A 27,184-nucleotide genomic window follows, 5' to 3' on the forward strand; every position below is an offset into this window, starting at 1 on the left:
TGTAGATGTTTTATCCCACGAAAGTGGATGAGCTATTCATACTGGTGTGAAGTGATGAAGAAGATGTGCATGTACATTTGTAAACACAAAATGTACATGCACATTATCTTTGTATAGGTGCAACTGCCCACTAAGTACATACCTTAACCTATTTTACTCTTAATAAGACTTCATTCTAACTCATCATCCTCCGAGCCTTTTTCCCAATCATGTTGGGGTCGGCTTCCAGTCTAACCGGATTCAGCTGAGTACCAGTGCTTTACAAGAAGCGACTGCCTATCTGATCTGACTTCATTCTAACTATACTTATACTAAAAAAGTATATTTTATGAACACTTTTCCTTTCAACAACCTGACACACACACAATTCTCAACTCACCTAGATCCCATCAAGTATTTTTCTAAACAGTAATAAAATCACATTTAATCATCCTATTAGTGTAACAAGGAACTTGCTTCCACCAACATAAATGGGCCAACATCCATTCATTTCTACCCATTTCCACCACATTCAAAGTGAAAAAATATTAAATTAACATTTTAAAAGCAAAAAATTGCGCCCAGGAAAAGTCTTTGAAATCATTTAATTACACTGAAAAGTGTTACCTTTTATAATTAATATAATTATATAGAGTGCCTATACTGCAGACTTTTAGTCGGCCGACAGTTTATTTGAGTTCATAAATCAGTATGGAGATGAATGGTAGTAAGCGTATTACAACGATTAGGTATTTGGCCGGTATCGGACAGACTGAAAACTTTGATTGGATTCAAGATTATATACAAGTTAAGTATGCTAAGTTTATGTGTACTTTCTAAGTATACCTTGGACACCAACGGGTGATAAAACGGTCAAGGAAAACATCTTGAGGAAACCTGGACTATGGTCTGAAATCATCAAACCGCATTGAGCAAACGTGGTGATTAATGCTCAATCCTTCGCCTGGAGGCCTGAGCTCAGCAGTGGGACGATAAAAAGGCTGTAACAAGATTGTATATTAAAAAAAATATCCAGCAATGAGGGCAACTGTCGGCCGACTTTTTAGTCTTCAGTTTGCTAGTATTAATGTGATTTTTGTGATTCGTCTCACAAGTATAATTAGGTGGCTACCAACCGGGAGTTTTTGTTTTTGACTTTTTTTGAAAGTGTAATTAGATTTGGTCAGTTAAGAAATTCTTGGTAGCTTGCTTTTTTTGTTTTTATGGTGTCGTTAAAATTGAAATTGTTGGTTGCATGTTTAATATAAAAGCAGAATGTTATTAAGAGTAATGAGATAATTCTTCATAGAATTTAGGTTTTGCATATTTTGATGCACGTATGCGCTTGCGGGCGAAAAATAGGCCGCTAGTGAAGAAGCGCTCTTTATTATAGAAATAGCCCTTTTCAGTTTCAGTTTTTTTATCATGGAACTGCTGCCCATACCGGGACAAAATATAACCTATGTTACTCGCGGACAATGTAGCTTTTCAATGGTGAAAGAATTTTCAAAATCGAAGTAGTAGTTTCTGACTTTTACAAACAAACCATTTTTTTTATTTCTATAATATTAGTATAGATAGATCTATAAGCTTCTAACCAAGATTATTTATTTAGGTATGCCTGACGTTTGCATTTTTCTTTCCCACACAAAACAAATGAATGACTGACCAACGAAATTACTCAACATTTATCATTCATAATATTCTTTCAAACAATCTTTTAGACAAAATGGTATTGTACCCTCATTTTCATCGCCATGAAATGCCAAGGGCGATTGTCTAATAAAATGTTTATTAATGTCAAGATTTTACGATTAAGAGGGATTTTTTGTACCGCAACTTTTTCTTATTACTTAAGTATGTAGATATTTTGTATTTAGTCACTGTTTTTTGGGTCAGCCAGATTTCGATATATAAGGAAGAAAATCAGGTGACTGGGTCAGAAAATAGTAGGTTACAAACTGCATTTGAAAATTTCTGAAATGTCTGGAGTTCTCATTAGTGGAATAATATTATTTATTCCACTAATGAGAAGAACACTACTCATTCTCACTTGCCTAGTTTTTTTGGCGTCTCATAAAATTCTTCTAAATCTCTACCAGTTTCCTCTTTCTAAAAAGAAAGTATTTTCTCTTTAAAATGGATTAAAAATTCAGGAAATTACGCCAGTTCCCCAACGCTACGGGAACTCAAAAAGTACGCCTTTTGCGCGTTTATTTTGAAATTTACCAAACGTTACAAAGAGCTTAGGAAATTTGCATAATCTAAATAATTATAATTTTAATAAGATATTAGCACTTTGCCGTCCAAAGCTTAAGCTAAAGAATAAGGCTCATAATTATTTTTTGAATGGTCTCTGGTTACTGTAATGTAGTATTATGATGTTATTTTGTTCCAAAACATTTATTCGAAGGATTAAACACAAAGAAATAATATTATTTTGTATCTCTTCATCCGTGAAATGTTGAAGGTGACTTCTAAGTATTTGTAGACAGATACTTTTCTTGGAATAAATACTTATTGGACAAGAAAAAAATCTTTTCGAGTTGTTTCTTTTGTCCATTGAAGCTGATGTCACCGTGTTACCTGGTCACTGGTTTGAGGAGGTCAGTCAGGCAGTCGCTCAATGTAAAACACTGGTACTCAGCTGTACCTATCTGATTAGACTTGTATACCCTTCCCTTGGGACTACTGTTTGTCACACTATGTGACTTCTGCCTATGGGTATGACGACTGCCAAAGATGTTCAAATAGCAGGCGAGACCCAAAAGTTATCTTGCCTTCCTAAACATCGAGCGACGCGTCATGACAACTTGGTCACCCATCCACGGACCGACCGCGCCAAACCGTTGCTTAACCTTTTGATCCATCGATACTCACAAGCTCTTTTATGCTACATTATTAAATAGTTTCACCGAAATCCATTCAGTACCTACATTTTACTTGAAAGAATAACAAACTTCACAGATGTTCATATATTGCGATTCTATAAAATAGTGATGTGACCCAAATCGATAAACACCGAAATGTGACAGAAACGATTCAAATGCTATATGCTAAAACTAAATCGATTCTAAATATACCTTGTTAAAGTTTGGAAGCTAAACATTAAGCAATAACGCGAAACTTTCTGGAGATTTACGAGTTTTGTTTTGTTTTAGGGTTCCGCTTCGAAATAATAAAGCGTTACATTGTTTTAGTTAGAGTTCGCAAGTGGAATTGTATTATGATTATCGGTTATTTGGTCTGTTCGTGTGTGTGTGTGTGTTGGGTAGGGTAGGTTATGCTCTTGAAAACTGTTGATTAAGAAAATATTATATTCCTTTAAGTTCTATGAAACCATTCATTTTTTTTTTTGTTTAATTCGAGCCCTATAAGTATCAAATTTTATCTTTGTGCTTAATAGTGTTTTAACTCTAGCGGATTTTCTGCTCATTTTCTCGGAATGTGATGCGCCTATATGCTCGGTGTTGACACGCATGACAGAAACCCACCAGTGTGAAAGCGCTGTAATAGTAGAAAAAATAACTTGCTAAGTGAAAAAAACTATAATACGATGTAAAAACCAGCTTATTTCCTACACCTATATTCTAGTCCAGTAGGTACCGTCTATAGTCTACGTCCTTCACTACTTTCCACCACTAAATTGAGGTCAATGCCGTAAAGTTGGCGACACTGTCTGCCTCACATAAACTTTAAATCTATATTATCTACGTCACGGACCTGACCTTCACCTTTTTTGACCCAATTTACTTGAGGTCAGGTAACGTCTTTCCTACTAGGTATAAGCTTAAACTTAAGGTGTGTCTACACGGTGCAAGTAGCTTGCGCATGTTGAGGCACATGCGCGGGTTACATGCAGTCCAGCGACTCGCGCATGTACCAAAGCACTATACCCACCCGCGTGCTCTTGTCACTTGCGCATGTTAACTTGCTCCAGCTACAGCTTTCTTGTATCTGGCTCATATTATATTGGTTATTCTTCTGTTGTCATATGCCTAGCCTTTTATCAACTATGTTAGGGTCGGCTTCCAGTTTACCTGGATGCAACCGAGTACCAGACTTGATAAGACTGGTTGTCAGACTTCCTGGCTTTTGTCTACTCGCAGCGTCTGCTAAAGATGTACAAATGACAACAGGGGCCCACCAATTCAACTTACTTTCCTAAACACGGAGGAATTGGGCATGGCAAGTCACCCATCCACGGATCGCGCCAAGCGTTGCTTAACTTTATGATCGATGGACCATGTGGCCGATCTTAAGCCTTCTTTGTTTGTTCTTCTGAGTTCTTCTGTTTTTTATATCTCTATTTAGGTAAACATTTTACGAATTCTTTTTACTTGCGTAGACATCTATCTGTCGACCTAAAGTATTTTCCCCAAAACGAGAGCGAAATCGCATGAAAAAACCTAGTATTTAGGTACCTCCAGTCTTACGTTATGTAGGTACACATTTAAAATATAATACTCGAAAACACCGACCAACAATTCTTTCCTATCATGATTCATAATGATGTTTTTATTGTTACAGGTACGATAAGACGGAGGCTGCAGTAAAATTATTATATATCATAAGTGTTATGTACTACTTTATTGGTCTCAGGGGTCGTACGTGAAGGGAGAATGTGAGGAAATATATCATGGGGCCTTAATTATATTTTACCTGTAGATATTTTATCCGAAGATATATTTCGGAATCGTCTTTTGCCTAAGAGACCTACCGAAGTCTGCAAAAGTTTAGTCGGTCAATAGTTTGATTGGACTTTTAAGGTAAGGAGCTGAGTTTTAGTAAGGAAAAAATACTTAAATATCATTAATTTTATTTAAGTGCATACGTTACGACGATTACCTTTAAATAGAGAAATACTATCACTATAATTTTTATATGTTCGTATCGACAATCGAGAAAAATTAAGGTTAGTGTCTAACGCAGGATTTCTATAACCTATCCATTGATTTCCGATTACAGATTAACAAGCTGCTTAACCCCAATATAATCTGTCTTTTCCCGTCGTAGATATACTTGAACCACGTCGAACTCTATAAAAGAAAATGGTCTTGAATAAAAACTGGCTACAAACTAAACTGGTAGTATTCTGGAATATTCTATCGTACGTAGAAACGCCAGTTTCGCTAAATACCAGAGCGACATTAAACTCTCGAATGTTCTCCAAGAAATTGCCTGTCGAATTTCTGGAACATAGGAAATTTCTTACTACATTTTCTGCTGTAGGTATATTTTAAGAAATTTTTGTTGTTGTTATAGGTTTTAGTAATTTTGTTCGGTATGTTATGTTGGTATATATTTTCTCGTAAAATGTCGACACGCTCTTGTTTTGTACATGTAAGTTATACATACGTAACCGTATGACAATCTGTTCAGTAGTTTTATTTGTGTTTTACAAATGGACGTGGCCAATTTTTCTTTATACTAGAAAACTTTATTTACATAGTTATATACATAGATATTTACAACACAAAAAAAAACTATCCTAGTAAAACAATTAAAAAAACATATATATACAAGGTGTTGATTTGCATTTGTGCCATAGTTCAGGAGGAGGACATACAATACGTAAATAATCGATTGGAATTACAGTAGATGGGAAATAAGTAATATGCACTGCTTTTTTTGTCATTGTAATGTCGTGGTATTTCCGAAGTAATCCAATTTTATGAATGAAATTTATGAGTGATCGTCGCGTATGCTTTGTGTTTGCGTTTGTGTGAGGGTGCAGCACGGTTTTAAGGCCAGTAACATACGCGCCAAGTTTAAATAAGGCTAGATGACATTTACGGAATTCCGAAAAAAAAATTAAGAAAAGAAATTACGTACCAATTTTTTATTGATTTGGGTCGAGAATCATTAGCATAATTACCTCCTTGAATATGGCACGGATGCAAATCAACAGCTTGTATATACACTATATCTAAAATGCGTCAGAAAATTCATCCCTATCGCTGTCAACTGGGAGCGTACCCAAGAGGCTGGCAGCATTACCTTGTTGGATGGCCATGCTGATCCTTTGTCCGAGGTAATAGCCAGCCTTTTGGTCACGAGAAGCATCAAGCAGCCGCCTAGACAGATCTTTAAATAGGGTGTGCGCATTCGGACCCCACGACCCGAGGGTTTCAACCCCAAACGGTTCGAAAATATAGTTGCCGACAAGGCCACTATATTTCCGCCGTTTGAGGTCCTCCGCGGCCGCAGCGGCAGCAGCAGCACAGCATGCAGAACTTGGAAGATGGGATGGCGCAAGAGTATCGACGCAGGTTGCGTCCATCATACTAAAGGCCTACCCATCTTCCAAGGGAATAAAGACATGCCGTCTGGTCTCTTACCGTCGTCGCGCCCCAAGCCGTTTGGTTCCAGTACAGCTGGCACTCCGACGGCAACAAGAGCCCGACGTATAATGTCGTTGATATTTGCGTGCCGCGCAATACGGCCCGCACTACGGCTGCACGACAGGCCGTGGCGTCCGAGGCTGGTGACAGCCTCACACACAGTGGCAGCGATGAGGGGAGCAGCATGGTGCTCCTAAACGTAAACAGGTAAACTTTATACTTACATATAATGTAGTTGTATGTTGGAAGCCGACTCCAACATAGTTGGGAAAAGGCTCGGAGGATGATGATGACTTACATATAATGTAGTAAACCACTTTGATCCACTTTTAAATTCGCAAACTAACCTACTGTAAATTCAACCTCTATGCAGTACGAAATATCCATAGCCAAGCGTTCGCCTATAAAAGCCATTTCGCCCAATTGACCTTAAATACCACTACATTCACCTTTACAAAACTCTTAAACAAAAATTTTTATTTTCCATTCAAAATTGTGAATTCACATTCCACCAGCAGTACACGTAAAAACCTATTTAGTGAGCCCAAAAAACACTTCATGTTTTGACACGAAAAAGCCACACAGTGGTCCAAAAATAAAATTGGCGTGGAAAAAATATGTTCGCGACTTGAAACTACGATGGATAGGCCGCAATTGTTAAATTTAATTCGCCCAGGCCTGAGTGTATTTTGAATTTCTCTTCTAGTTTTGCATAGTGGTAATTTGACGGGACACAGTAAATTTGTACAAAATTGTTGGTAGTTTCGTGTGCTTAATTTCATACATATTAATGTATCCGTGCACTATTTGTGCTTTATGTTTTCGAACAAATAGGGTTATGAAGTTGGAAGGTAATTTCAGAGCTCTTTGAGTTTCTAAAGTGCAGTTTGTTTTTGGGTTTATGTTAAGCTATTCAATGCACTGTTGATAATAAAAATATATTGTTGTATAGTTATCGGCACGAATCTTGAGCTCTAACCTACACCTGCGCAGAAGTAATTTATTGAGTCCCTTTTATGGTATGAAGTGAGGCGCGGGGGCGGGCTAAAGCGGTGATTGGCCCGCAGTGCATCGCGTCATAGCCGTCGTTCGGGATTGGTTCTTTGCTAATAAATCACTTCTGCGCAGATGTAGGTCAGAGCTCAAGATTCGTGCCGATAACTATATCTAAAAAGGTAAAACTTATCTATGTATACTAACTATAGCTGTTAGTTATTGATATATGGGAACTTTTGATGTGGTCCGTAGTCACCGTTTCTATTATATCACACATTTTGAAAATACGGACTTCGAAAATACGTAAAAGATATGTCTTTTTCACTAAAGATTTATTAACGAAGAGTATTAAAAATGGAACCCACAAAAATACTCTACATAAAACGTTCACCTACAAAAATCGTACTACATAAAATACGTCATCATTAAAACAGCGTTTACAAACTGCCTACAACCTCGGAATTACATCCCCTTTTAAAATCCGTAATCCAAAAATATGTCATACAAGAACACGGTAACAGATAAAACCGGCCAAGTGCGAGTCGGACTCGCGCACGAAGGGTTCCGTACCAGAGCAAAAATGAGCAAAAAAATCACGTTTGTTGTATGGGAGCCCCCCAAAATATGTATTTTATTCTAGTTTTCAGTATTTTTTGTTATAGCGGCAACAGAAATACATCATCTGTGAAAATTTCAACTCTCTAACTATCACGGTTCATTAGATACAGCCTGGTGACAGACGGACGGACGGACAGAGGAGCGAAAACAATAGGGTTTTACCTTTTGGGTACGGAACTCTAAAAATATTCAATTCACGTTTCAATTATTCTGTGTACACGTCGATTCGGATTTAAATTTTAAAATATCACCTGTTTTCGGTCTCGTGTCCGAAACCTCGGGGCGGGATTAAAAACATTCCGATGATTAAGTTTGGTTACGAGTATTCGGAAATTCCGAATTCAAAAAATTGTTATTAAGTTATAGTTAGTGTTTTGTTTTAATTTCGGAATTGGAAAAGATTTATTTTAGGAAGTAAATTTTTGTCCAGGTGTTAGTTTATTTGTATGACTGTGCGAATTAATTCCTTAGTAAAAAAAAAAATACAAAGATACCACCGAATTTAACCTTCCCCTATTTGGGAAGTCATTTTGAAGGTGTGCCAATGTCTGCCAATTGCTATTACATATTTTAATCAACTTCCTAAAACTGAGGAGATTTTCAACGCAGATGTTTATATTTCTCATTTAATTCGTCAAGATATCATTATTTCCATTACTTTTTATTTTATTCTGCATCATCTACAAAAATCATTATCCAACACAAGCTACTAAACAATTTAAACTTACAGAAACTCAATAGCACTTCAACAAATAAAATCTGCGTTCATTCAGTCACCATCTTAAAATGAATTCCATAAAATGTTTTAATACGAACAAGCTTGAAAGCGGATGTATGTTAATTAATCAGCTAATTAACCCTCTTTATGTAGGAAAATAAAAATGCAGACAGATTTCTAGCATGAAATAAACCCCGTACTGCGCAAAACAGAAATTATTTTACATCACACTGCCTTCGTAAATGATATTTAAAATACAAGGGTTGGAATAAAATGAGTTTTACGACCATTGTTGCGTCCTATTAATGTAGGTTTCATGTATTTTTCGATGATTTCAGTTTGCTGTTTAAGTTAAAAAACCTTGGTAGAATTCATATTTTTTGAGCCCAATGAGTTTCATAGTTGCTTTGACACTTTGCAGATGAAATGAAAAAAAGACGACACTTACACAAAAATTGTATTACCAATGTACATGTTTCTTATCACAACCAACTACACTATATTCAAGCTTAATAATATTCTTTTCGTCTGAGTAAATAAAATTATTATCCTTGTCAAAAGCTAGACCGTATACGTTCTTCATGTCCAAAATCTTCTTTAGACCTTCAAATTTCCCGTCAGCAAACACACCAAAATTACTCACTATGTATGTATCTCCCTCGTTATCCTCAACTATTTGTCTAACAGTAATAAGTTCATTAACTACTTGTGCTACCATCTTATCGTTATCATATTTATATAAACCAGTTTTGTTAGCAAAATAAATAACATTTGCACTACTCACATGAAAATAATCTATCTCAAAATTCTCAAACTCTTTCACAGTGGCAAATTTTCCATCGAATTCTATATGGAGTTTTTGATCAGGATAGCTTATGTAGAACAAATTCTTCTTGAAGAATAACGACCAGATGTTCTTTCCTTTTTCTTTGTAGAAATCTGCTAGTTTTGTTAGCATGTTGTATTTGTAGATTCCATCGCTGCCTCCCAAGTAAATATCATCATTCATCTGGTCTATAGCTACTGAGCAGCCTCCTCTGATTCCAGCTATAGTTTGGTACTCTCTTGTGTCAATATTGAAGTACGCCAATTGGAAGTCGACATCGGAGTAAGTTTCTGGTAGAGAGTAGCTGAAGAATAGTGAATTGGATCCTCTATGCACGTTGAGGTTGTAAGGTCTTCCTATATTGCCCCACAGGGTGTCCCGGTCGTACCAATTTTCTCCAATTTTTATTCGATTGCACGCGACCTCTGGGACAGCTTTAGAAGACACTGCGGCTGATAGTAGAATGTATAGCCTGATGATCATTGAGGGTGTTCTGGAATTTTACAAGTTATTTCTAAGTCTGGTTGGTCTATGATTAAATTATTCTTGATTAGATGATTCTAGAATTTGAGTCTTAATTTAAACATTATAAATAGGGCAGTAACTTGGCTCTTCGTCAAACTAAATTGTTTTCAGTAAAGTTCAAGCCAAATCTTCATCTTCATCTGAATATATTTGCACGTATTCGTATCATTTATACAATGCATCTAATAATAAACAGGAAAAAGCCAAATATTTTTTTCCATATACTAATCTATGATTGAACCACAATATTTTATGAGAACATACACTAGTCATTCACTATAATCTAATCACATTTAAATCGAACACACTAATCACAATTTATTTAACTAGTTTCCATCCTCTTTTGCCTCATGATTACCTATTTGTATCTAATTCAAAACACAAAAAAAAACTACTTACATAAAACTGGAAATTTTAAAATCCATAACGAATTATTTCCAAATGAATCTTATCACGAACTGTTGTCTGACACATGTTTCTTTAATGAACGCATCTGAACAATGAGCCGAGTATTGTTATTAATTAACGTAACGAAACACTGGTTGTTTTCCTTCTGCATCTATTGTTTGTATCAATAATAAACAATTGATGAACTATAACAAATCACACCGGTGTAGGTAATCCACTGCCTATTTTATTAGTATTTCTTCCAGATGATTCTTACGTATAACTTCATCTCTAAGAGCTTATTTAGATTTCAATCAATATTTTTTGCCAATTTTTAACCGAGAACTATACCGTCTTCTTTATCATTCACAATAACACTGATATTTCTTTACTTATTCCACAACTTGTGTCAGGTTATAAAATGTATCTTCGTTTACTTGTCTTGTACGAGTTTCGTGGAATCAGTTGTCTTAATAATATAGATTATATTTTGCTTTCACTCCGTCAACGTTAACTATTGTCAAATTCTTTCCCACTGCATTACATAATAAAGCAAATCTTCTCAAAACAATGATTTTATTCACAAGTTGTTTTTACAGTTTCTAAGATCTTATTATCTTTAAATTAAGCAAACATTCTACATTGTTTTAGTACTACACTTATGCTACGATATTTACAAAATTTTACAGTATTTTACAGCTATACAAATATTATATCTCATACTTGCTCAACTCAACCTCTTTTCATCAACACTGGTATGTGCGAAAATTATGAAAGAAAGTAAAGAGTCGTTTCCAACATTACTCATAACCATTAGTTCACTTTTTCTTCGATTTTTTCAATTTGAACCAGTACTATTAAAATCCTAATTTAACTAATGACCATCTTCTTTACTATATCGCCCCTATCTTTATCTTCAGAATTGATTATAGCATTTAAACACAACCCACTATATTTACTTGGAATCAACCTATAAATCTTGTCTTTATCGGAATAAATTATATGATCTTTATCGTCAAAAGTCATGCCAAAGGCTTGTTCGATTTCCGCAACTTTCTTTACTTTATGATAGGGTTTGTCTTCTAGATATATTCCATCACCAGCACAGAAGAATACATCACCATAACTGTCTTCGACAATCTGTCTGATTACTATCTCATCATTGAGTACGATAGCTTCGTTGTTCGGCCTCTCTACTTTATATAAAGCCGTCTTGTTTGAGAAGTAAACATCTATATGTTTCGACACAAAGAAATGGTCAACCTCTATATTAATAGCTTCGGCTACTTGAACGAAACTGTCGTCTTGGTAGACATAAAGTTTCTGCGTGGGGTACTCAATGTAGTAGAAGTTTCGACGGACAAACAGGCCCCAGATTGATTTTCCTTCTTCGGCGAAGAATTCGGCGGATTTTGTTAGGAAGTTGTATTTGTATATGCCATCATGGCCGCCGAAGTATATGTCGTCATTGCCTGCGTCGTAAGCTATGGCGTATCCCCCTGGTACGCCTAGAATCTCTCTGCAGGTCCTTTTCTCGAGGTGACATGCCCTGATGCCGAAGTCCACTTGGGTACCATTCTGAATCGTGTGACTGAAGAAGAGGATGCCTGAAAATCTGTAAACAAATGTACCTAAATTTTAAACAAAGAAAACTTTGTGTCTTTTCAAAATACAATCATGCTTAGTTGCATTATTCGTACCAAGGAAGAAACCTATTAGATTCAGTATTAAATGCATTAAATGCACTATCAAAATTGGAATGATTTTTGGAACATAACCTAAGGACCAAATTTTTGATTTCTGCCCCGTCATTATAATTGAAAGCCGTCACAAAATGATGGCTTTAGCGACAATATAAAATCATGATAACGTTGTTTAAAGTTTTTAATATCGTGACGTCATGATTGACGTTGCATTAATGGCGCATGCGATAATGTCATTGGCTGAAAAACTTTAATTTTTAACCGACTTCAAAAAAAGGAGGTTCTCAGTCTGACTTGTATTTATGTTCGTGTGTGACGTTTGACTGAATCAATTTTGATGCGGTTTTCGGCACAATATTTGGCAGGTTTTGTAAAGTCAAAAGTTTTTTTGTTTGTTTGAATGAGATCAAATTTGATTGGGGACGACTGGAATACCATTCTGTCATATTTATAATACCTATATGCTTAATTACTAATGACATTAATTTAAAAAAATCATTTTTCACGCGAAAACTACTACGATATTGATAAAACATAGCAGTCATTCATTCTAATCAGAATACCGGATGCGGGAAGTGGGTGAAACAGCTATCAGGAGCAATTATTTATAACTAGCTTCCGCCCGCGGCTTCGCCCGCGTAGAGTTCGGTTATATCGCGTTTCCAAGAGAATTCTTGAAAAGTCCGGGATAAAAACTATCCCATGTTCTTTCTCAAGGTCAACTCTATCTCTGCACCAAATTTTATTAAAATCAGTTCAGTGGTTTAGACTGAGTTAATTTCGCATTTATAATATTAGTAGGGATTATGGTCGACATTAAAATTATTTTTGACTTACTTATGCATAACCAGATTATATGGCCTGCCAAGATCCTTGAACAGCAGTTCCCTATCGAAGTAGACGTTGTGGAAGATGACTCCATCACACACGATGAGATCTGACTGATTCTCAGCGGCTGTTGCTAATGCTACTGTTAACAGTAGGATGTAGATATGCATTGTTTTTGGGCTGAGGAACAAAAGGTAGAAATTATTATGTGGAATATTTTATTGCTAGTTGACCGGATAAAAAGTAAAGGACCAACCTCTCAAGTATGAGGGCGCGGGTTCGATCCCAGGTCAGGCAAGTACCAATGCAACTTTTCTAAGTTTGTATGTACTTTCTAAGTATTTCTTAGACACCATGGACTGTGTTTCGGATGGCACGTTAAACTGTAGGTCCCGGCTGTCATTGAACATCCTTGGCAGTCGTTACTGGCTTCTGACTACCCAGAAGCCAGTAAGTCTGACACCAGTCTAACCAAGGGGTATCGGGTTGCCCGGGTAACTGGGTTGAGGAGGTCAGATAGGCAGTCGCTTCTTGTAAAGCACTGGTACTCAGCTGAATTCGGTTAGACTGGAAGCCGACCCCAACATGATTGGGAAAAGGCTCGGAGGATGATTGACCGGATAAAAAGTAGCCTATAGTTTTTTCGATAAAATGGGCTATCTAACACTGAAAAAGTTACTTTTTCAAATGTGTCCAGTAGTCCCTGGTATTAGCACGTTCAAACAAGAAAACTCTTCAGCTTTGTAGTAAGAACTATTTTTGTTCATCATGTTTTTTCCCTAAATATTTTCATTATGTTGCTTACACTATAAATAACCATGAACGTTTCTTGGAACTTTAGTAGCTACACTGATTTAACATAGTTTTTAAATATAATAAACTACAATCTGAAATAACTATACCATTTAGAAGTTTGTGAGTTTGTCCAACCCGGAACTCCAAGCATCGCACTTTCGACCACTGCAACAAACGTTGCGATTAACACAAAGAAACAACCCACAAATAAAAACAAAAAACGAAAACCACCACATAACTTTAAAACAACAGAAACACATATTTCACAAATCGAAAACCTCAATAATTCATTACCTAGAAAATTCTCGATATCCGACAAATAAAACTTTGAAAACAAAATAATACACAGAAACAGTTGAAAAATATGATATATGTGGTTACGGCAGGACGTCCGTATCCAAGCAATATAAATCGACAAAAGAAAGCAAGTAAACATTTATTATAAAGTGTCATCATAATATTGTTGGTTGCATCATTTGTTTTAGAACCAATATTTTTGTTGACATAGTGACCAATCATGTTTGTTTCAAGACATCTCGTGAAATGATCAGAGGAATATGACTGTAATTTTACTAGTAACACTTTTGTTTTCAATCTATTGTTTGCAAATTGTATGACTAGGTCTTACCTACTGTATCATTAGGTATTAAGTGTATGTAAATTAGTAAGGTTAAAATTTTTTAGATTTTTTTAAGGTAACCGACACTTTTTGGTTCATCCTGTAATGATATTTAGTTACATTATCAGTGGTAAATAAATCCAAAAAAAAATGGGTACGCTCCCAGTTGACAGCGATGGGGATGGATTTTTTGGCGCATTTTAGTTATAGTGTTTTTTTACTAGGATAGTTTTTATATGTATTGTAATTATCTATGTAAATAATATAGTAAGTTAATATGAAATAAAATACGATTTGGTAATTTTGATAACTAATCTGTGGTTATACGATTAGGGTTACCTAATAGTTTCCCTGAGGTAAAAATAATCATAATATCGTGTATTATTTTTCTAATAATAGGGACGTAATGCTGTAGCATTACGTTTTCTTTCGCTAAGATCAATATTATACTTTTCGGAATGTCACTCACTTCAGTATCCATTCATATTTTTGCTTTCATAATGAATGGATTATATGATAATTCAAAATAAAAAATAACCTAGGTATTTTACAACAGGCCAACATCCAATAACAATCAATATTTAGAATCTTTCTTTCCTAGTCCTTGGAACCTCAAGGAAATTAATACAACTCGTATCTTTCACATTGCTGAAATCCTAACTGAAAATTTAATAAATAAATGGAAAGTTCATATGTATATATGGATTGACGTCTTTAAGTATGGATGTTTGTTCCATTTCAAGCAGAAACTACCGAATGGATTTTTATGAAACTTGCCAGTAATATATATAACCTTTACAATCAGAATAACTCATTGGTTACTTTTTATAAAGTAGAAGTAGCCGTAAGACGTATGCCTCGGGACGCAGAAAACTCTCTGGAATCCGCTAGTCACACAGTTTAACTTCTATTCTAATGAATTAAAAAGAAAGTTTTGATTAATTGTTTAAATCGAACAGGCTCCTTTCCTTCACTGTTTCGAAGCTACACTCTCTGCGCTAAACATGGGTTATATTTTATTTTTGTACTGGCATTAGGTTCCTCCGAAAACGGGTGAAACCGATGAAACGAGCTAGTGACACATAAAATATATATTTATTATATACCACTGCCACCAGTTACCAACAATGCTTGGTGCTTGATATACTGTATGGCTGATACTATCTGTGGCAGTTATTTCAAATGGTTCCTTCTATCTGAAATGTGGACCGGGTAATATAATGGTGTTTCGGTACTTAGATTCTTGAAGGAGATTCTTTGCGAATGTTGATTTGAGTTGTTTTCAGTTGTATACTTAATAGGTATTTTCAACAGCAAGTAGAAAAGTAAGTAAAAGTAAAGAGTAAAGGTACGGCAGTTAATGATGAGGTATTAAACGTGAAAAACCATGAAATAATAATCAAAGACGAGAGTATATTTGGGCCTGAAAAATTGGATAAACTTTCTCTTACTGTTCTTTGATTTTATTTGTGATATAGCAAGTTATTCTATATATTATTAAGACCATTAAAATAGTAATAATTAAGCACAGATTAAAATTTTTGAGACTCTTTTCGCTTATACTAATTTAAAAAACTTCTCTAAAAGCCAAGTTCCTAATCTGCATAAAAAGCCAAACAGTTCGCTTGCCAAAAACAACCACAGATACAAAATTGCACAGCATACCACCAAGCTACACACAGCTAAACTTTCAGCAATACCCACAACAAACACTAATAGCAAATACCTCTTTTATTAAACATTCGGTTAAACGAATTACTTCTGTTTAGCCACATGGAAGAAACACCGCTCGCTCGAACCACCCGGTGGTTCAAAACCTACGTAGTGTGTGCACAGGTGAATTTGCTTGTATTAAAATATTTGCTCCACTGATCATCTAATTTTGTATTACGAGTTTTAGAGCTCTTAAAGCTTAATTTAAATAGTGTGGATGTTGAATAGTTTAAGCTTTTGAGCATGGATTTAAATTGTATTTGTTGCATGTGAGGTGTGGGGTTGTTCGAAAGAGTTACCGCGGCCCTAGTACATGAAGGGCTTAAGAAGGAACATATTGACTTTAAGTCAGTACGAGTCTGATACTCCCTCACGCTGCACACCCAGCAAGCCCCTCTTGCCATTTGATGATTTACCATAAAAAAGTGTCTGTTTCACTTGTATAATTATAATGACTAACAAATGATTCAGTTCAAAACTATTTAATGTCTTTACGTACGCTAGTGAATCAGCTTTGAAGCGTCAAAGCAAACTACATAATAACAGCTTCTTGTCAACATAAATATTTCTGATTTCATGACACGATCGTCATTATTATATTCATTGCGTTACTAATACCTAATAAAAAATGTTCTACATTGTTATTGTTTTATTTGTCAGACCTGATTCCGGGAACTCAATTTAAGTAGCGCACACTTCTTCTATAATTTTATTTTGCCAAAATATGTTTAACGCGTAAACGTCTTTCTAGAACCCATCACACTAACATTCGCATTATTATTCTTATCATTTACATAATAGCTACAACAGAAAAAACAAAGAAATTACATAAAAACAAAAAAAGATCGATCTGCAACACACATTTTAAAACCCAAAGGCACACTTATTCAACTTGAAGTTATCTGTCAAAAGTTCAAGCATAAATAAAAGTAAGAACAAAGCGTTTTATAGTTATATTTGTAGACGTTCTTCATCAAAAACGTGTCTTCGCTTGTCATCTCTACATAGCTTGAACCACGGAGGAAGGAAAGATAGCGGAGATGCCATAAGGTAGGTCATGCGCCTTCTTGTAGGTCAATTGGCCGTGTTCTGGTACTTGAACTAACGAGGTTCCCTGTCAAAACAAACCTGTCAAAGATAGGTCTTGATTGATTGGTGTTTTTTTCTGAAAATAATGAGCGGTTTCCATAGTAGTCGTGTAAAGGTAAGCGTCCACAGGCACGCATCGCAAGTATCGGACGCATTGCACGTAACGGATTGTACCTAACCTTGTATAATAATTCATACAACGGCGGCCACTGATCCGCATCGTATGGACGACTCAGATACACAGCTATGCTATAATGCGATACGTCCGATACGTGCGATGCGGGCCTGTGGACGCTTACCTTAAGGGCAGAGCTAGTAACGTTTCTCGTCCCCCAAACACCCGCTTTTTGGCGAGCTACTTTCTTCACGAGATTTGGCGGTATGACATCTCCGCTAGTCATTTTGTTCTCCATGGCTTAAACTTTTTCCAACTTCACCAATTTGGAATAAAGTTGTAACTTAATTCTTTAGGGAAAAGATTTTCGTGCGACGACATACAAAAAATTATTCGGAAAATCTGGTTATCGTTGGAGAGTGTTTTTTTAGTAATTATTGTTATAAATATGTATAGTTTACAGGTTATGTTGTACGTAATTGGTAACATAATATGAATGTATGTTTTTTAATTGTTATGTTAATAATAACATGACATACAACCAACCATTTAATATCATATTCGAAAAGCACGCACTCTATATTTAATTACCCAATATGTAGGTTTATATATTTTTATAACGTTTTCATTAAATGAACATCGAATACAATGCATTTCTTTTAAATAAAATATTGGTTGGTATATCAAATAATTTACTTTTGAGCTTTTTTTCCTCCTTTTTTGCTTCAAAACAAAAAACTTTTCCTTCAGAGATCCAGCAAGATTTCTTTGTGTGTAATGATATGCTCTAAACATTTTAACTTTGTACAAAAGACGCTCGTTTTAAACTCCAACAAACGTTGAAGACAGACGTACTAATATTGTTTAGAAAAGTCAGTAAGAGTAGCACACTGCAGACTAAACAATCGGCCGACAGTTGACCGTCATCCATCCTCTTCCGAGCCTTTTCCCAACTATGTTGGGGTCGGCTTCCAGTCTAACCGGATTCAACTGAGTACCAGTGCTTTACAAGAAGCGACTGCCTATCTGTCCGACAGTTGACCATATGTTTGGAAATTATTTTTTTTAGTATTTCTTGATTGCAATCAAAGCTTTCGGTCGGTCTGATATCGGCTAAATACCTGATCTTTGTAATGTGATCTTCATAGTGATTTCTGAGCCAAACAAACTATCGGCCGACTAAAGGTTTCTAGTGTGTGTAGTCACTCGAAGAAACGTTGAAGATAAATATTGTTTAGAAAAGTGAGTAATACGTACGTTTATGCAAGTTTTAATAAGGTAATTATATTCCACCTTTTCTTATATGTAACAAGAGCTGACATGTCGACGGCAGAAATTATAGAACTGTTGAAAGTTTATACTTGTTAGAAGTTGAAATAATACGTCGAGACAGTTCTGAATAGAATTTGTTTGTTATGAAACTTATATTAAGTTTTTTTTGCGTTTGATATTTCCGAGTGACATTTTGACTTTTAGAACTAGCTAGCTGTTTTTCGTGGTTTTACCCGGGGCATTAAATGGAAGCTTCTCATTGGTACCTATATGGGTACCACCCAGGGATAGTGTAGCTTCTGAACAGTACGTAACAATTTTTATTTCTTTAGAGTACAAGATTTTTTTTCTATTTAAGTATCATATTCTATTCAAATTCATTACGTCTTACATTTAAATTAATATAGGTAAATAACGTTACGGACTATTTAACGGTATACTAGTTTATAGCTGTTTACAAGACCTGATTATTTTTTAGGAAAAAAGTTTTTTTTTTTAAGTTTAATAAAACGAAGACTTAAAGATCACATACTTTAAATAGATGCTGACACAAATTACTCCAAATCCACAATTTAAAACACTCTACACTAATTTTACTATCAAAAAACATCTCCCAAACAAAACACCAGCCCATAAACGTAAAGAAAAACAGCAAAGATATATTATATTATATGGTCCCCATATAAAGCATGGGGCTTTTAAGTTTAAGCGAATGTGTGGAATTTTAAAAGCCTGTTTGTGATGGGGGAAGAGAAACTCATTACGTATACTGGGGACGTTTCCTACCCATGGTTACATGGTTATGATAACAAATAAGTAACACTTAGGGTATTTACTTGTCTATTATTTTTCGGTTATGAATGTATGAATTATTAAGTTTTACAGTCGTTTAGCAAGTATTTGGATTTATATTATTGCGAAATCTATAGGTAGGTACTTGTATAATAAAGGGGAAATATTTTTTTGTTTGTTTGTGCCCCAACAGGTTCTAAAACTATTGAACGAATTGGAGAAATTGTTTCATTGTTGGATGCTATATTATCCCGGAGTAAGATAGGCTATATTTTGTCTGGGTACGGGAAGAAATTATCCCGGTGCGTGGGTGAAACTGCTGGAAACAGCCAGTGTCAAGTAATTTAAATAAGTAGGTACTGTTGCACATAATATATCATTTTTTTTTGTCGCTACCTGTCTGATACCTGATCTTTGTAATGTGCGTAGTACCATTCATCTCCATACTGATGTATGCCCAAACAAACTATCGACCCATTAAAAGTTCGGTGGATTTTACACCATCTACTTCAGACATCTATTTTACACATATACCAATAAAAAATAGACAACACCTTTAAGATAATATTCTTAAGGAATGTGTTCACAATGTTTCATTCACCCGTATTTCTTTCATATGATCATTACGGAGCCATTATATTCTTCCAGCCTCCTTGCCTTTATAATGTCTTTTGGCTATGTTACGAGAAGTATTTATAAGATTATTTAGTAGTCAATACCTGGTTTAGGTACTAAGGTTTTGGTCTAATAAATATCTTACATGGATTGAAGTAAAGAAATCATTTAAAAAATCTTATCATCTAATCTAAGAAAAAAATATTTAATTATTAATTTGAAAGTGCTGTTTTCCCAAGAGGCATCGAGTTACTCGGGTAACTGGGTTGAGGAGGTCACAAAGGCAATCGCTCCATGAAAGACAGACACCAGTATTCAGCTGCACCCGGAACCGACCTTAACATAATTGGGAAAAGGCTGGGCAAATAATGATTTTGCATTCCAGTAACGTTGCGTTCTACTTAAACTATACTCAATAAATCCTTTACTATCCTTAAAAAGTTATCTACTTTTCAAATTGCCAATGGAGTAATTTGCATGATCAAAAGCTCTATGCACAAATTCAAAAGAATCCAAAAAAGGGTAATAAAATCCATCATCCTCCCATTCACTGTCCATCTTACAAAATTGCTACACTTTTGAAGAACCAGATTTCTAAGATATTCTGTTCCATTAGAAGAAAATGACCTATCCTTGTATCAGTTTACAAAAAGGCTGGCATTCAAACTAGTCTAACCATGGAGAACCAAATGACTAGCGGAGGTGCCATAACGGAAAATCTCCTAAGAAAGTAGCGCGCCAAAATGCGGGTGAGCGGGGGACGATGAACGTTACTGTTTTCACCCTTGTACGCCTTCCTTGGACTCGGTAATTTTTTGTAACACCAAAAATCGGTGTCAGATATTCCAAAGAATCTGAAGGCCTCGTTAATTAATTCGTAAATGATCGTCTTTGTACGAATTTGAGCTAGAAGAAGGCCCCTGACCTACCTGCATTATGGCATCTCCACTCATCTTTCTTTGCTCCATGAGCCTGACATTCACAGCACGTAATAAGGGTCGTGAGGTCCAAAATCTGTCACAATCAAAGGCCCACTTGGGGTCCAAAAGGGTAGATACGGGGTAAAAAGACACACTTAGCCAAAACGATATGGAAATTTTCTCATAATGTTCTTAAACAGGTTTTTTGTGGAATCTTGGGTGCGAATGGCCGAGTCAGTGTGTTACTTGCTTTAATGTAAGGGACATCGTTTACAGGCCATTTCTTGGGAAAAGTTGTCTTTTAGTAGTTCGCCAAATGGACTATGTTTTACTTTATTCTTGAATAGCCTTATTGTCCTGCTGTATGTGTGTTAGAACATTTCTATACTAAGTACCAATCAGAGTCGACCAAATTTTTATATCCCTATTTTGAATGACTTTAAAATTGTTCAAACCTAGCAACACCTCAGGAAATATAAATAACCTATTACAAATAATAAAACATGGACACCATTGATCGATGTTTTAAATTACAATAATCTGAACTTCAAAAACCTCTTGCAGGTACCGTAGTGACAGCACATATGTAGATACCTTCTGTATATGAGAAAAAACTATGCAAACCAAATTAAACATCTAATAAATCAATAATCATTCAAACTACACTCCTTACATAACAGCCAATAACGCAAGAAAAAAACCTCTTCTACAATGTTATGTATGGAAATGTTCGTCCATTCCAGGCTGTCGCAAAAACTTGGAAATGAATAGAAAATATAGGAGCGATTGTTAAACTTGAACGTCTGTGTGTCTATCACGGAGAAAGGAACGATAGCAGAGATGCAATAATGCAGGTAGGTCAGGCGACTTTGCGTAGGTCAGGCAGGCGTGATCTAACGGCGTGAGTTACTAGAACTAACGAGTTCAAGTGCCTTGTCGTCACTTGAAAACTTGCTCGCGGGAGGATCTAATGGGCGCATCTGGCCGTGCTCTCGCTGTGGCGGTATATTTATTTTATTATACTTTTTGCACACATTTTACAAAAATGAAAAACAATGTACAAAGGCGTTCTCTACCAGTCATCCTTTAGGTATATTGGGCTGACAAAGTGTAGTCTCACTATATGACATGTCATCGACACGAAAGAAGAAGAAGAAGGTGCCTTGTCATATCAAAACTAATCTGTCAAAGATTAGTCTTAATCGATTGGTGATTATATTTTGAAAATAATGTGCGGGTTCTTAAGAAGGCGTAAAAGGGCGGATCTAGTAACGTTCCTGGTCCCCCGAACACCTCAACAAAAATGCATCTCATTTTGGCGCGCTACTTTCTTAGGAAAGTTTTCGTCATAACATCTCCGCTAGTCATTTTATTCTCCATGTTCTATAGTTGCCAGAAGCCCTGTAAGTGAAAACATAGGGGCGGTTACGTTGGGCGTTTTTGTCGCGTTTTTGTTTGTGATTAATGAAGCGTGGAGAGTAGTTTTGAAAAGTTGTTGTTTTAGTTTCCCGGCGGACTATGAAGGGTGTATCTCTCGAAGGGTTGAGTAGTTATGCCTATACTTTTATAGCACAGATATCCACTTCATGTCAACCACCGTAATTTATCTTGCTAGGAAAAAGACTAACAAGGAACCTAAGATATTCTTTTACCCTACTTAGTAGGTCCCTAAAACGAAATTCGTACACAGCAACCTCTCGAGTATGAGGGTGTGGTTTGGATTCCAGGTCAGGCAAGTACCAATGCAAGTTTTCTAGGTTTGTATGTACTTTCTAAGTATATCTTGGACACCAATGGCTGATAAAAGGTGAAGGAAAACATCTTGACGAAACCCGGACTATAAAGTCTGAAACCACTAACCCGCATTGAGCAAGCGTGCTGATTAATGCTCAGGCCTTCTCCGAGTGAGAGGAAGCCTGCGCCCAGCAGTGGGACGATAAAAAGGCTGTAACAAATAAAAAAATAACTGCCCATATCTGTCCCAAATATACCCCCGTATATTCTCCGGCCATCGAGACCTAGTTTTTCCGAGCATGCCTACACTGTTTCTGAAGGCTTAGATAAATTATTAGAATCATATTATAAGGGTTCCGTCGGAGATAGGAATACGTAATTTATGTATTTCTAATAACATTTCCAAAGTGTTTTGTTTGCACGTTCCGTAGAGGTTTTTGTTTTTAGACCATAGAGTGTATATTGAAACCTTTTTGGTGAGGTAAAAAATAAATAGGTTGGGTATTGTTGGCGTTGTGGCTGAATAATGTGCAATTGTGCTTACATATTATATACGTATTATTGTATTACGCCTATGTTCAAGTACATCCATAGTCTAAGTACAATTTTTGACTAAGACTGACATTTGAGATTGTCATTGTTATTTCCAAGTGGCGTGTTACAGGAAAGAATCCGCTTTATGCTCGATAATAATAAGAAAAACCCCATTCTTCGTATACACTCTCAGTATATCCCACATAAGTGCAACCATCATAATTTCAAACAAGAGTCCCAGAAAATATAAAAAGCCATCAGAAAAATAAATTCTCCCACTCTCCATTGGACTGTCCATTTCACAAAATGCCACAATTGAGCGCTGGAGAAAATTCCAAGATTTCACTTACGTAGTAATGGAAGTTACTCTAGCGACACTCGAAGTAACTTGACGACTACTCACTCAGGTATTGAGGAGTTTCAATAAACCGTCTTCTGTATTTACTGAGGCCATTATAATTCTACAGGAAGCGCCACGCCGCGCCTTCCACATATGTCACGTATAGCTGTTTTCCCGCGGTTTCACCCGCGACCCGTGAGAGCTACTACCCGTATCGGGATAAAATATAGCCTATGTTACTCGGGAAGACTGTAGCTTCCCAACAATGAAAGAATTTTTGAAATTGGTCCAGTAGATTTTCACTTTATCCATTACAAACAAACAGACAAAAATACATTTTTTCCTCTTTATAACATTAGTATACACAAGTGACCTACCTCACGTAAAACACTATCCAAGGTATCAAGTTCTTGCTATTTTCGCTACGCGTTCGCAACCAGAGAGCTCACATAGGATTAGACATGTAATAATTCGTATGCACTTGTAAAAAGAGTGTCTAATTTACCACAAATTGTATCCTTAAGTTTTTTGTTTGTTTGTAAATGGAAATAATTCTATCCAGACTTGACATCACTTGAAGACCACTCACTCACTTCTAATAATGACGTGATATTGAATGTTTTTAAAACAGTGTTTATTATTTATAATTCCTATTCAAATAGGAAAATTCCTATTCACAATAAACTTCCGTTTCTAAGCCGGAACTGAATTATATAATCATATAAATAAGTGCCAGATCTTGAAATCGATGGCAAGAGTGAATTCTTCATCATCTGCCTAGCCTTCTCCCAACTATTTTAAGGTCGGCTTCCAGTTTAAACGGTGGCAGCTGAGTACCAGTGTTTCACCAGGAGCGACGGCCTATCTTACCTCCTCAACCATCCTCAACAATAAATAAATAAATAAATAAATAAGCCTTTTTATTCCTTACTACAACTTCTATTACTTACTTCTACAATGGTTTCCTTAAATATATGTTTTAGTTTGTGTTAGTTTACATGCCTTTACCCAAACAGGGGTCCATACTTGACTTCTGATTACCCGTAACGATTGCCAAAGATGTTCGAATGACAGCCCGAACCCATCAATTTATCGTGGCTTCAGAAATACGTGTGATCTCATACATATAAATTATATTGTAAATAAGCCCTCTCCTGAGGCATAGGCATAGGTCTCTCTATGTAAAACACTCGTTAACTACAAATAAATATCTCACACAAACCTTTGTACTTTAAATAGGAATAAGTATAACAAATTCCTTCTGAAAACTTTTAAACTGAGTGCTATTTATCCTTCCATTTAATCCCCCTCATAAAGCAACATTTCTCTCTTAAAAAACATAATAACAACGACACATTCTCTTACTCTCAAAACACAGTTTCTCATACAAAGTATGCCATCTTAACCCCGCAAAATTTTGTAAGCATTAACCTACATTATAACCACGGAGCGGAGATGTCATAACGCAAAATGTCCTAAGAAAGTAGCGCGACAAAATGCGGGTGTTCAGGGGACGAGGAACATTACACACCTTCTTTAGAACTCGTCTATTAATTTTAAAATAAAATCACCAATCAATCAAGACTAATCTATGACAGATTTTAATCTGACAAGAAATCCGAACGCCTTGTTACTTCTAATAACTGATCACGGCTAGCTACATTGACCTACAAGAAGGCGCCTGGCCTACCTTATGGCGTCTCCGCTATCTCTCCTTCCTCTGTGTTTATAACCGAGACAACAAAGATGTATAACACTAGAAGGACCTTAAATTAATAGCCCACATCACTATGCTTTTACTCTAATCCAGGGCGTATTAGTAAAAAAGGATTCCCGAGTACACTGTGTACCGAATATACACACATTTGTATAATAAATTGGCATAGGGAGGGGAAAATTTGAAAAAAACTTATCGATATTCCGAATATATAAAATATTTGCGTGTTTGAAACTGTGTCTTAGTCAATTTAAGTATCCTTTTTCCAACTTAATGGAATTGGATTATGAAATAAATAAACCAAAAACTGAAGACAAGTGTAAAATTTATGGAAAAAGAATGTATTAGTTACCTTTTGTTCGAGTATCCACATATATTTTGATTTGTAAAACGAGTCACTGTAAAATCAAGTCATAGTGACACAATTTCGTCCACAGCATTATTATCTCAACACACAACGTTTATATTAGCACAATGATATTTGTAAACAATCGAAGAGTAAAGCATTAAATAATTCAAACAAAACAAAAACACTTTTTAAGATTACACTACACAAATTGTTCAATCCGCGATATTATTTCCTTTTATGAATGTTGTATCATAAAATTTTCCAATATAACATATTGGTGACTTTAGTATTTGTACCTACAACGGAGTAAAGAAAGATGAGCGGAGATGCCATAATGCGGGTAGGTCAGGCGCCTTCTTCTAGGTTAAATACGACACTGGGCATGACCAAAACGATCAGTTACGAGTGAACTAACGTGGCGTTTGAGTTCTTTGAAACAATCTGTGAACGATTTTTGGTACTACAATAAATGGTCGGGTCCAACGAAGGCGTATGAGGGCGAAAACAGTAACGTTCCTCGTCCCCCGCTCACCCGCTTTTTGGAGCGCTAGTTTTTGTCATGGAAGCTCCGCTAGTCATTTTGTTCTCCATGGTATCTACCATCTTGACTTCCACTGCTGGTCGTAACACTTCATTTTATAGCACTCTAGGTCTTAAAGTTCATGCTACCACCTTTATCGGATGGGTAAAAACTGTAAAACATACATTATGGCTGTCGTTTATAGACATGGGGAGTTAAAAGTGTGAAATTGCTGTGTGTAATGTAAATAGGATGTCGGTGAGATTGTGCTGTGTGAAGATACAAAATCAATGTGCATGTTTCTGTGGGAAATACTAGAAAATCCATCAAATTTTGTGTTTGATTAAATATGTGTTACACAGTTACACATTTCTCATAGTAAATACAGCATTTCAGGAGTTAATTCAAATCCATTATACCTGTAGTGGTACGTATGGTTAGCTCATTAAAATAAACAGAATAACATTTTAAATGCATCTCACAATTCCATTATAATACAACACTGTAAAAAACTTAAAAAAACGGTTAACTCGCAACAGTGGAAAAACATCGATAACTTTTCACCAAAAAACATCGACACTAACACATCCCTAGTCCCCTCTCGCGTAGTAAAAATGTTCGAGTTTGGCAGGAGATGTATGAGCATAATTTTTACATGTACGCCTGATAACACTACGTACATTGTAACTGTACGCTAAAAGAAATAATATTACTAATTTTGTACCAAATTACTTTGTACGTGCTGTTTAAGTTATTATGGTAAGGAGGTACTTTAGGTTTTAGTTTGTACTTTTGGATGTTGGTGAGCTGATTAATTTTAACCATTGACAATTAACTTTCATCATCATCAGACTTTTATAGTCCCACGCTTCATCATCATCAGCCTATCGCATTCCACTGCTGGACATAGGCCTCTCCAATTGCACGCCACTGAGATCGATTTTCGGCTAGTCCCACGCTTGCTCAAGGCGATTTGACGATTCCACATTTTAGATTCCAGATTTTTTCCTTCACTTTCACTCCGTCATTGGAATCCAAAATATCCTTAAAAACTACATATAAGTTATGAATGTTACATTGGTACTTGCCAATCCTAGAATCGAACCCGCACATTCACCCTTGCTAGGCTTTTGTTT

At 35.9% G+C, this 27,184-nt stretch overlaps 3 protein-coding genes across 7 annotated transcripts in view; 1 reads left to right on the forward strand and 2 right to left on the reverse strand.

Moving 5' to 3' along the window:
- Positions 1–27,184, forward strand: part of LOC124642083 (alpha-2Db adrenergic receptor) — a 453,255-nt gene that overhangs the window by 393,729 nt on the left and 32,342 nt on the right. The gene's annotated exons all lie outside the window — the stretch shown is intronic.
- LOC124642087 (ommochrome-binding protein-like) lies at positions 9,095–10,803 on the reverse strand. 2 transcript variants are annotated; one of them, XM_047180392.1, is made up of 2 exons: positions 10,406–10,803; positions 9,095–9,974 (listed from the first exon to the last, which is right to left on the reverse strand). In XM_047180392.1, exons 1-2 carry the CDS (start codon positions 10,429–10,431, stop codon positions 9,116–9,118), a joined length of 885 nt encoding a protein of 294 aa, XP_047036348.1. In that variant the 5' UTR covers positions 10,432–10,803; the 3' UTR covers positions 9,095–9,115. The 2 variants fall into 2 exon arrangements, with proteins under 2 accessions (XP_047036348.1, XP_047036349.1); XM_047180393.1 differs by having other exon boundaries at positions 9,095–10,081; positions 10,120–10,803.
- LOC124642084 (ommochrome-binding protein-like) lies at positions 10,953–25,793 on the reverse strand. 4 transcript variants are annotated; one of them, XM_047180388.1, is made up of 5 exons: positions 25,532–25,793; positions 22,715–22,799; positions 13,827–13,884; positions 12,934–13,104; positions 10,953–12,008 (listed from the first exon to the last, which is right to left on the reverse strand). In XM_047180388.1, exons 3-5 carry the CDS (start codon positions 13,868–13,870, stop codon positions 11,264–11,266), a joined length of 960 nt encoding a protein of 319 aa, XP_047036344.1. In that variant the 5' UTR covers positions 13,871–13,884; positions 22,715–22,799; positions 25,532–25,793; the 3' UTR covers positions 10,953–11,263. The 4 variants fall into 4 exon arrangements, with proteins under 4 accessions (XP_047036344.1, XP_047036343.1, XP_047036345.1 ...); XM_047180387.1 differs by lacking the exon at positions 22,715–22,799 and having other exon boundaries at positions 25,532–25,792; XM_047180389.1 differs by lacking the exons at positions 22,715–22,799; positions 25,532–25,793 and adding an exon at positions 14,014–14,088.

Source organism: Helicoverpa zea, chromosome 23 (assembly GCF_022581195.2).
Source record: "Helicoverpa zea isolate HzStark_Cry1AcR chromosome 23, ilHelZeax1.1, whole genome shotgun sequence".
NCBI classification, from domain to species: Eukaryota; Metazoa; Arthropoda; class Insecta; order Lepidoptera; family Noctuidae; genus Helicoverpa; species Helicoverpa zea.

Coding starts and splice junctions, on each gene's coding strand:
- LOC124642087 (XM_047180392.1), bottom strand. CDS start 10,431: ATGGATTTTAAAATTTCCAGTTTTAT. Junction 9,975..10,405: donor TTTAAAATTTCCAGTTTTAT/GTAAGTAGTTTT, acceptor GTAAAATTCCAG/AACACCCTCAATGATCATCA.
- LOC124642084 (XM_047180388.1), bottom strand. CDS start 13,870: ATGCTTGGAGTTCCGGGTTGGACAAACTCACAAACTTCTAAATG. Junction 13,105..13,826: donor AACTCACAAACTTCTAAATG/GTATAGTTATTT, acceptor TTTGTTCCTCAG/CCCAAAAACAATGCATATCT. Junction 12,009..12,933: donor TATAATCTGGTTATGCATAA/GTAAGTCAAAAA, acceptor ATTTGTTTACAG/ATTTTCAGGCATCCTCTTCT.